Source organism: Macrosteles quadrilineatus, unplaced genomic scaffold (genome assembly GCF_028750875.1).
Source record: "Macrosteles quadrilineatus isolate MER2022 unplaced genomic scaffold, UCM_ALF_1.0 Scaffold_92__1_contigs__length_397533, whole genome shotgun sequence".
Taxonomy (NCBI): domain Eukaryota; kingdom Metazoa; phylum Arthropoda; class Insecta; order Hemiptera; family Cicadellidae; genus Macrosteles; species Macrosteles quadrilineatus.
Window position 1 is genome coordinate 129,705 of NW_026542685.1, and position 11,417 is coordinate 141,121.

At 35.7% G+C, this 11,417-nt stretch overlaps 1 protein-coding gene across 1 annotated transcript; it reads left to right on the forward strand.

Annotated features, from left to right (window-relative positions):
• The first annotated feature begins 557 nt into the window (after positions 1 to 557).
• LOC128982044 (zinc finger CCCH domain-containing protein 10-like) lies at positions 558 to 10,787 on the forward strand. The gene is made up of 3 exons (XM_054401084.1): positions 558 to 707; positions 6,991 to 8,110; positions 10,213 to 10,787. Exon 2 carries the CDS (start codon positions 7,015 to 7,017, stop codon positions 8,101 to 8,103), a length of 1,089 nt encoding a protein of 362 aa, XP_054257059.1. The 5' UTR covers positions 558 to 707; positions 6,991 to 7,014; the 3' UTR covers positions 8,104 to 8,110; positions 10,213 to 10,787.
• The last annotated feature ends 630 nt before the right edge of the window (positions 10,788 to 11,417 follow it).

The window sequence follows — 11,417 nt, forward strand, 5'->3', positions numbered from 1 at the left end:
TACAAGGCTGAAACCGGGCTTAACTTACCTAGTTTTGAAATGAGAATTTTTTAGAATAGGATAGGCTAGAGGAGTAGGACATTGGACGATTGGTCACTGGGCTAGTAGGTTAGGGCTATAAAAAACGACTTCGGTTTGAATGTAGGAATAGATTTTCAATTAAAATCGTTTTGGTTTAGAACACTATATGTTTTATATTAAATATTTTAATGGATTTATGATCATACATTTACATTTAAATAAATAATCCGTAAATTACTGAGCTGGTGTCACTCGCTTTCCATGTTATCTTATGGGACTTTCAGGGCTGGACAGCACCACTTGCAACGTTGCCAATTCTACAAGGCCGCGGCCTGTAGTTAAAGGCGGCCGTGGTTACAACCACGGCTACCTTTAAGTCCAACAGAATGGGTAGAATTTAATCTATGCTAAAATTCAGATGTCTTTGTTAGAGATTCTTATTATTATATGTTATAATCTATATCTCAATGGTCCAGGGTGGCAACACTGTTCGACTTCGGTGCGATAATGAAATGGAATGGAATGGAATTGGAATGGAATGAATGAACAAAGAAAAGAAAATGGAGTAGCCACTAGCCAGTGTTTGTGAGTTAGACGCTGATTTTATCTAAAGCAATTTATTTCAGATCTTGTTATCAACAAATCTTTCGTCCCAATCATTTGGGTCCATTTATACATATTTTGAGGTAAGAATACATTGCATGGGTTGATGAATTGTTGGTATCTTCATTATGTTTGTTATGTATAATCTTTACACCTCTAGCCTAACTTAGGCATAATGTCGATAATCTTTAAATGCATATTTCAAATCTAGCTAGCCTCGAGAAACAATCGATATTAGCATAGCCCAGTTAAGAAATTGTACCCCGAGACACATTCAGGATAAATTAATTAGTCTTTGATTCAAGCGTCTTGTTTTGCTTCTAGGATTTTTTAATTGAGTGTTGAGTGCAGTCCATGTTTTTCTTTGATGACCAGTAGGCCTAATGACCTTGGTAACTTACTCTTAGGCCTACCCCTAACAGGAGCTTAATATCTACTCGAGAAACGGAATTGCTTTACAGAGTACAGTATTAGGCTCATCCACTCTGTGCGTTAGATAGACTTAGGTACTTATGAACATCACTATTGCCCTAACACCCTCCAATTACATGTAATTTTACTTATACTTAAGATAAGTTTAGCATATTCTCTTGACCAATCTTATAGGCCTAACCCAAGGCTATGCATTTATTTTCAATACAGTAAGTTACATCATTCAATCATCTCTTCTTGGATGTGTTGCCATTATTTGATTTGTTGGTATTGCGACGAACGTGACCATGGGAACCTATATAGGCCTAGATTTATTATAGCTAGTTTTATAGTTTAGATTTATAGTTTATCACTAGAAACTAGATTTTTAGCTGAAAATAACGGTGCAAAAATTTTTCCGCGCTCTCAAATATTACGGCTGTTTTAAGCTGTATTTACCTAAGTACTTTGTTTTTTGACCTAACCTATTTGTATGCCTGTTCTCTTTTACTTGATATATTACGTTAACCCTTAGAGTGCCAGGCGAGAAATAAAAGTAACGCTCAAAAAATGCCGATGATTATTCCCGAAGGTCGCGCTTAAAATGCCGAGCGCGATCTGGCGATTTTTAGGTTAAAATTTCGTAAAAATCGAATTTTCGATATTTCGACCAACGAAAATCGATGTATCGCATCTAGTAACTTTCGACTCAATGTTAATATATGGGTTAAAAGAATCCGAGTATCCATTCGGTTGTTATGACAACTGTTCGATCATTACGAAACGTCCGGTCAGCCGGACGTTGGCACTTTTGGCTCGTTCTAAAAACGTCCGGTCGGCCGGACGTCGGCACTTTTGGCTCGTTTTAAAAACGTCCGGTTCCCTGGACGTTGGCACTCAAAGGGTTAATTATAAGTTAAGTAATTAAAGTATAAGACTCACTCTTTACCTGGAAATAACAGCAAAAATGTCTCTGAGGCCATGAATATCTAATTAGGTAACTTAAGATAATTTGTCGTTTTGATTTCCTTTATCTAGTCCTACCTTTTAATTCTAGTCTGCTACTCCTTGCCACATTACGTAATTACGGAACGGACTAACTCACTAACTGTTACTCGTAGAACTATTACTGAACCTGAAATGAAAATGAAAATAAGTTAACTTACAAAATTGAAGAGAAGAGAATAAAAATAAGTCAATCAAGACATTCAAAGTAGCCTACATGTGCTACAAACATCTAAGAAACAACACGGCACTGAATAACTTATTTCAGAATGATTTTATTTAGGTATGTGTGGAAGGCAAGTCGGGCTTATGCGGATTCGTGACTGTTTTAAGTGTTTTGAAGTTAGGTTAGATTAGGAAGGTAAAGTGTAGGTTATAGTGAACCGAGTTGATAATTTATATTACACCCAGGCAGTTGTTGTGCCATTAAAATAGTGTGTTAAACACAAAGAAATAATGATTTCACCTCCAAAGGACTTAATGCAGTCACAAATCTGCATAAAGTTCGACTTGCCTTCCACACATGCCTTTTCTGTCATCATACTTATATTTTATGTTACAGCAAGTTTGTTTTGGTTAGGTTAGTTTAGAATAGTTTAATTTGAAAAATAATACGAATAACTTCTTGACCAGCAAAACAAAAATAATATATATTCATAGACTAATCAACGTGTTATTTAAGTCAATGAATAACACAATCACTCATCCCCTGGTTATATAACCAAATGTAAATACAGTTCATTACTAATTTTTTTAAATAATACTGTGGTATTCTCTGGTAATATTTAACAAAGTGTTATGATACTAGCGCTAAAGTGTCACCAACATGAACTAAGTTAGACATTGAAAAAACTTCAGATTTTAGAATGGAATGAGAAGTCTACCTTCGTTGGTTAGTGTATGTTTAATAAAAGTTGTTAGGCTTTAGAAGTATTCCTACATAAAAATCCTTATTCTATAAGGATTTTAATGGGGATAAAAGCTACATGGTTAAAGTAACAATGTTGGCCTATTTTGTGGAGTGGATTGGACTAGAACTGGATTTTGTCAAATCCATCATGCCGCCGCCACTAACCATTTCACTCAAGTAGCTGCGTACAGCTTAGCTATCTTGTTTCCCGAACGTTCATTATGCTGAAATTAATAAGTTTGCGTCAATTAACCTATTGATTGTTAGTGTGACTCTAATATTTACTTAAAATCACTTACAATTTACATAAATTTGATAATAATATATCAAGTTTCTGGTGAGGAAATATCGTAAATTAAAATAGACTAGCCAGGAGACTTACAAAGGTAAATAAAACTTAAAACAGCCGTAACTCCGTTAATATTTGTGAGCTCGGAAAAATTTTTGCACCGTTATTTTCAGCTGAAAATCTAGTTTCTGGTGATATATAAATCTATATAGGTTCCCATGGTCATGTTCGTCGCAATAATTAGGCCTACCTACCGATTTGTTAAGTAATAAGGTCTTAAAAATCTGGCTTGTTAATTATTAAAAGTTAAGGGTCAGCATTCACTCACACACCTCTAATAGACCTTGAAAGAATTGTAAAATTAGCGACTTTTTGATTACCGTAAGTTACCACACAGTAGGCCTACCTAAGTAAGTTAGGCTTGGCTTAACTTATTCTTTTACCAATCTGGATCAGCCTCACAGCCCACTGCTTAGAAATATCCCCATTTAAAGTGAAAGATCTGATGGCTTATTGCTTTACCTAATAATTCTGAAATGGGAACTAACAAATGTAAGTTAGGCATTCTAACCCTTTGCGGACAGGTGACGGATATGTCCGCCTAAGTCTTTGGTGATAAAGAACGGGTGACGGATATATCCGCATATGGTTTTTGATGTTCCGGACGGGAAGAGGTTATATCTGCCTTCTCTTCAGACAGACTGGCAGGTGCGTAACTACCGGTAGATGTTTCGCAGTACCAAGGCGCCTCTTTCCTGCTCTTTCCATGACTGCGCTCTACCCCACACCCCCCCCCTCTCACCCGCGCCTCACCCCCTCCCGCACTCCCCCCTCTCACCCGCGCCTCACCCCCACCCGCGCACCTACCACCACTCCTACGCTCCCTCCCTCGACGTTTCGCGCTAACATTACGTTGTCTTTATTTATTGTTTACATATTGTTCTTTAATTATTGCCTAACGTTGTCATGGTCATATCTTCAAAGACGGGTGACGGATATTCGCTGCATTTCTACTCATCCGCGGGCGGGTAGTGGATATATCCGCATAGCCTAATTAAAAACGAGTAAACAATTATTTTGACAGTAGGCCTATAATGTGTTCCACTGTGTTTATTTTATGTATACATGTATAACAAAACACAAAAATGAAAAATTAATTTTTATTTTTTTCTCTAATTTTTCCTTGTCCTATATCATGATTTCGCCCGTCCGGGAAGGGTTAAGCCACGTATGGCTAGAGATAAGTTAGGTGTAAGTTAGTGGTGCGATTTTGTAGTCTTGTTAGTGACTAAGGCCGACATGTTTTTTATAGACATCCCAGAAACAAAAGAACCCACCTACCGGCGCGAACTACGTGATCTTTTCGTTTCTGCGCAGGTTGTTTTGTTCTTGGGATGTCTGTAGACACAGCTGTTAATTAACACCCTTACAACCAATGGCAGCTAAGGGACCTACTATAGTGGAATCCGAACCACATTTTTGCCTTGTAACCAATTTGTCTAATCAAGATAGAACTGTGGGTTAGTCGTAGTACTCACTAGTGCAGATGTTAATCCACACCAGGGAGTATCACATCCACAGTGCATGCCTATAAATAATCCACGATTCTGTTAATTTATAATCACACATAAAATAAAACCTTACAGTTACTTTGCCTTCAATGTTCCAAGTTAAATTCAAATTTATTAACAATTAAATTAGCTTTTCATGGATTGGCTTGAGGCTGGTGAATGACCCTTTCCGGTAATTAAGTTATTTTGATCACAGACGTCACATTCAAAAGTGTTAATAGGCCTTTTTTTAACACTATTAACTTAAACACGTCCTGAATTAAAAAATTACGGTAGTTTTCCCTGGAAGAGACCCCAACTTAAACACGGAAAATCAGAAAAAATATGTACAATGGGCTCATATCCAAGTTAAATACACATTTAACTTAAGGTAGGTAGGCTACCGGTTTTTAAATTGTGCAGAATTTTATGCTAAATTTGAATATGTTTAACTATTTTTTTCCACACGATAAATAAATAGGCTATTAAACACGCTATCATCGAAAAAGTAGGTGTATGGTAACGGCAAGGAAACCAAAAAATGACGTTACTAACAAAGCCTATCATTGAAATTAAAATATCATTTTATGACCAAAATATAACCAGCAGCCCAGCACCATATTTTAAGATTGTTCATTTACATTAGAGCGTTATTAAGTAATTTGTTTTCCTTTAAAATACTATCCATACTCATTCTGTTTTAATACCTTCAAACGAATTTAAATTACAAATTGAGAGCTAAATCTTATTCAGGCAAAAATAAAATGAAACTACTTATTTAAAACTAAACTAAGCCTAAACTAACTAACCAAACTTGCTGTAGGCCTAACATTATGAAATTCCCTTTGATAAGTTAACAGAAAAGGCATATGGGAAACATCAAACAGATTTTTTGAATGTTACATCAAGTTTGGTTTCTTGGTTAGCTTAGTTTTTAACAGTTTCATTTCTTAATCAATTTAGGTATATATTTTTGCAAGTTGTGTACCTCACTAATTCGAACCTCGATAATTCGAAAACCTCTATAGTTAGAAATATGTTTGTTTGTTCCACTTATAAAACCGCTAAAAATTACAAATATATTAGGCCTATATGTACCAATAATTCAAAGTGATTTTTATGCTTTATGCAGCCTCTACAATTCGAATTTGCACAGAAGACTCTCTCTTATCCGAACTCCTCGGAACCGAGGCCAGTGCGGGTAATGAGTTTTCCAGTTTAACCGACGTCCCCAAAAACTCGTTAAAATGCATACTGTATACAGTATTTGTCTTAATTTTAGGAGCGCATTTCAACACGTGATCACATGGTCTCAAATCTTTCCCACGAGAACAAGTTTCAGTACCGCCAACACCGTGCCAAAGAAACCGTTTCAGTACCGTCGTCGATCTAGTCTGGTTAAACCGATGTGCTGATAAAAATTGTCTTGTTAAAGAGATCTAATTTCTACCGAGTGTAGTCCGGTTAAAAGGTATCCGGATATGATGGAGTCTACAATACTCGAGCCTCTACAATTTGAATTTTCTTGCCGTAATTCAAACTGGGACCTCCTTAATTTGAATTTTATTTATTCTAACCACTATAAATCAAACTCTCAAAATTTCAAACTTCCCATAGTTCGAAATAAATTGTCTATCCTCTGATATTCGAATTAGTGAGGTTCTAGGTTACTGTAATGTGGCAATTAAGTTAGTCTGTAAGATTATAAAAAGTTGCCAAGAAACATCTAGAATAATATGAGGTATTAAACTTTAGAAATGGATCAGGACCAGTATGAACCAAAGAGGGACGTAATTCATATTCAGAGCCTTCCTTTTGGTCTATAGTTAGACTGAGGTTATATTATGTTGGTTTTTACAATAAATCAACGTTTGGTACTCTACATTTTGTATATTTAAGTTACTGGTTTTATTGTTTAATGGTAGGCTATAAAATAATAAAAGTTGTCCTGTCTTGAGGAAGTTTGTAGATGATTGCATCCCAGACAAACTCTTATAGCCTAACTGAAGGCTGAAATTTCATCCTCGTGACAGAAAGCCATCATCGAAACAGTTTACCAAAACAGTTGTCAGGCGCTACTGCTTTGTTACTCGCTCTACTGGTGTGTAGTAGCACCAACACCCTAAAACCAAGTCTGTAATCTAGAGTTTATATATTTAATCGCTAGTTTATAAAACCAAATACTTTTTCTTGATTTCTAGGTGACAGTGTTCCCTGAGACCAAGATGGCCGATTTCGAAGATAGAGGGAGAGATGACCGGAGACAGATTTGTCGAGACTTCCTCAGAAATGTATGTAACCGAGGCCGTGACTGTAAATATTTGCATCCAGATCAAAGGGAAAAAGATTATGGCATGCGATCCAAAATATTAACATTTTGTCATGATTATCAAAATGGCAAGTGTCTCAGATATCCATGCAAATTTTTACACTGTTCAGACGAAGAGGAAGAGCATTATAAGCAAACAGGAGAACTTCCTAATAGGATCCTTGACGAACCTTGGAACAAATGGGTCGCTGCTGAACTGTTATCAGTTAAAATGGGAGAAACAACACCTGTATGTAAAGACTATATAAATGGGGATTGTACCAGAAGAAATTGTAGGTTCCGTCATATATCATTGAGAGAACTTGAAGCGCTTAATAACAATCGCAACCACCAGAGATTGCCTCCTTCGCGTCAATCGTATATTGATGAAGAGCCTATGTACCGTAGGCGAGACGATAGAACAAGGCCTGTTCTCGACGATTACGAGCCAGTCTACAAGCGTAGGCGATTAGCAGAACCAACTTACAACAGCTACCCTAATAATGGGCAAATGCGATCGGATAGGGCGATGTACGTTTTGGAAGAAGAAAACGCAATTTTAAGACAGCGGGTTGCAGAACTGAAGAAGCGAGTGGACGATTTGCAAGCGACCAATGAGTTTTTACTGGAGCAAAATGCACAGATGAGATTGAATGATAAGGGCGCAGCGAGCTTGACCGCTGTCACAGTACCAGCAGTGACCATTACCAACACTGCACAGATGCAGCCTGCGCAGGCTCCAAACCACCAGGTGATGAACGCAGCGATTCGCACAGTGACTGCAAGCGTTGCCACAGTGCCTGTTTCCATTGCCGCAGTCGCTGGCACGCCGTGCTCCATCGCTACCGTGTCTATGGCGCCTGTACAGATCCCACCGGCCGTGGTGACGATGGCACAACAACCCAGCGGACAAAATCCATCCATGTCCATGAGCGAACCCCCCGGACCCCTTGTCTCCTACCCTATAATGACCAGACCAGTCCTGCAACCCAACATATCTCATTAGGACTCAGGTACGCCCATAGTAAACATTTGGAAAATATAAACATTATACCAGGCTTACTTATTATATCTTATATAAATAAAAATATAAGTAGCATTCATAACTAAAAAGAAGTATGGTAGCCTATTTAATTTGTTATGGGATTGGCATTTAGGCTACCTGTTTAAGAATTGGTTTAGTAAGTTGGAAAAAAACATTGGCTGAGACATTGAGTCTAAGGTCAGGGTTAATGATGAACTTAGTAGGCTGTGTTACCATAAAATTATAAATCAGGCATTCTATACATTGCAATGAATCATGCAAACCATCAAATTAAACTCATCATTTAGTTTGCCAAGTCATTCTATTAAATGCCTGTTGGCACCACAGGTAAAGTATAAAATATGCTGTTGTAGGACTTTTTCAAACTTGATTTTTTAGTTTCCTTGTTTCTCATTAACTAATCTAGCCTAGAATAAACAAACCAACCTGAACTATTTACAAAAATAAATGATTCTAAAGAACTAAGGGAAGTTTTAATTCTTTTTTTTGCATAAGCCAATCTCATCTAAAGTAACCGAACGGACCTAAAACATATTCTATACAAATATCTTTATTTTATTTGCAACTTTTTCAGGCAATGTTTAAAATGCTTGCATTATATTCTTTTCTGGTAACATACATAGCCTACCTATACCTATAGCTGGATTCAAGTAAAATTCCTGGAAAGTTCACTTACCAAAAATTAAAATGTAAAATCACTCAAGTGCAATAACTTGAACTATACGTTTTACAGCGATGGGGCTTTACACTTTTGTTTGAGTTAAAAAGGCTACAATATACTAAATTTGATTAAAAATCAGTCAAGCCTTTTTTGAATATCAATTTTTCAGTTATTTTATGGGGTTTTATGGTAAAATTACAATTAATAATTGGAATTGTCCCAAAAAATGCCTGTGACTCAATTTAGTATTGGACTACAGTGTGTGGTCTTAAGCTCTGTACATGCGCACGGAAATCATTTTGCAAACCACTTTTTTGGGTTCAGGGGTCCCAAAACCAAAATACCCACCCAAAACTCAAACTCCAAAATGTTGACAAAAACAATACTTTCTCCATACAGGCTACTAGTACTATGTATAGAGGGGAAGTCAGATGAATCAGTATAGCAAAATTTTTGATTTATATTTCACAACAAGCATACACTTTATAAAATAAACTATTTTGGGGAAGGATATGCCTACCCACTAACTCAAGTAACGTATTGTCTTAGTTAACCTGAGACAACACCAGTCGTCCTTCTTTTGTCCGCAGTGAATGGCGAATGTGGTTACTGCTGCGTTGCTATTTGTTGCGTGGTTGATTCAGTAAGCGTAGCTTGGTCACTTTTGAGCTTACTGTTATCCATTTGATTACTTTGGATACACATTAAACACTTGTAATACGAGTGTAGTATTTGTTAACTCCTATGTTGGTTTCTATTAAACACAAACGTGTGAAAGGGTATGCAATTTACAGACGTAAATGTTTAAGGGACTGCCCCATTTTATTTATAGAGCTCAAATTAAGTTTTATGATTTTAGCTTTGGCCTGACTATCAAGGAGTAAACACTTGTTCGTTTATCCACCACTGATGAAACAAGTGACTCAAGAGCAACTTTTAGCCTACAAAACTTGTTTATCTTATCTCGAAGCAATAACTATTCTCTTTAATTATCAAGAATAGAAAATAGTGGTCAATATTTTAAATATGTTTGTTTTAAAATATAGAAAATTACAAAGATCAATTTACAAATTATGAAACTACAAAAGTCAATACCTCAATATACTTTCAAAACACACTTCCATAATTTAGTTTTGAAATAATCAAATAATGATAAATAATAATGAATAATGTTTCTATTGTCAATTTATTTTGTCATCAACTTCATATTGTTACCAACAAAAATTATACATCACATTAAACTGATCTAAAAGCTTCCTTTCAAAATATCAGGTTTTAAATTTATTTTGGGGTTCCTGTTTTCTTTATGTGTTCTGAAAATTTGTGCCTAGTTATAGTATGCTGCAAAAGATTAGATTAGGTACTCATACTCTCCTATTAGCTACTACATATTTATGTTCTTGTTACAGGCATGTGACGCAGAAACAACTTACACATTCTTACTACCTGAGCCAGAAATGACCAAAGACATTTTGGCTAGATTTGCGAGAAAAAATTTAAGTGTTTTAAGGGTATGTGTGAAAGTGGATGTTTTGTGTGCTACTCAATTTTCAAACGTCATTTTAAAGTACATTATTCTGTACATAGTATGGGATTACCTTTGTAAAGTCTATATACTATATAGTATACAGACTTCTGGTGTTTTTTTTTTGTCTTGGCACATTTTAAAGTTAGTTTGTATGAGATAAATATAATAATTTATAAGTGCAAAATAGTAATCTGATACAATTATGCTTTTACAAACTATTTTAAGGTCTGATCATATAGGCTACTATTTAAAAAATTCTTAAGTGTTTATTGATTTGTTATTTTAGAGCATTTTATCATAACTTACAAAAATATGTATTTATTTTAAATAAGACGTGCAGTAATAGCAGGGATAGTACTGTCACATAGATATTTTGTATCACATTTCGTAATGTTTAAACACATTTTTTTTTTCACATTTGGTTTTGTTTTTGTTTTGCTTACCAATAAAATTATTTTGCAGTACAAATATAGTTTTTTCAATTTTTTATCACTTGTAATAAATAATAGGCTAGTACCTAAGTAGGTTAAGTAATTAAAAGGTTTGAGATCGTACATTGGATTTTGTCAATATAAGGCCCTCTAACCTTGGATGCTTTCACTTTAATAGATTGATGCTTTGGAATGAATATTTTATCTTTACGACAGTGATTTACTTATTAATATTTATAGTGTCCCAGAACAAAATAGTTGTATTAAATCTACAACCATGGTTTCAATCCAGTTGCGTCATGGTCACAAATACAAAGGGACACGTACAGGTATTCCGTCCCCCGAGAACCTTTTTGTAAACCATGTACATATCCCATTGGGTTTGTGTTTATGTGAGTTTGACGACGTCCAAACGACCGACTATGACAACAACATGATACTTCTCGACATGACCTACGTGACCATGACGCAACTGCCGTTGAAACTTGAAACCATGGTTGTAGATTAAATACAACTATGGTTTTGAGCTGGGACGAAAATAAAAGGTAATCAAACCACTATAAATGTTTGTCTTACCTGCTACCAGGCAACAGGATTTAGAAAGTAAATCCGGAAAGATATTTTGTACTCAACTTCAGTATTATGGGAACATTTT

Bases quoted from the DNA above. Each gene is read 5' to 3' on its own strand.
- LOC128982044 (XM_054401084.1), top strand. From the start codon at position 7,015: ATGGCCGATTTCGAAGATAGAGGGAGAGATGACCGGAGACAGATTTGT.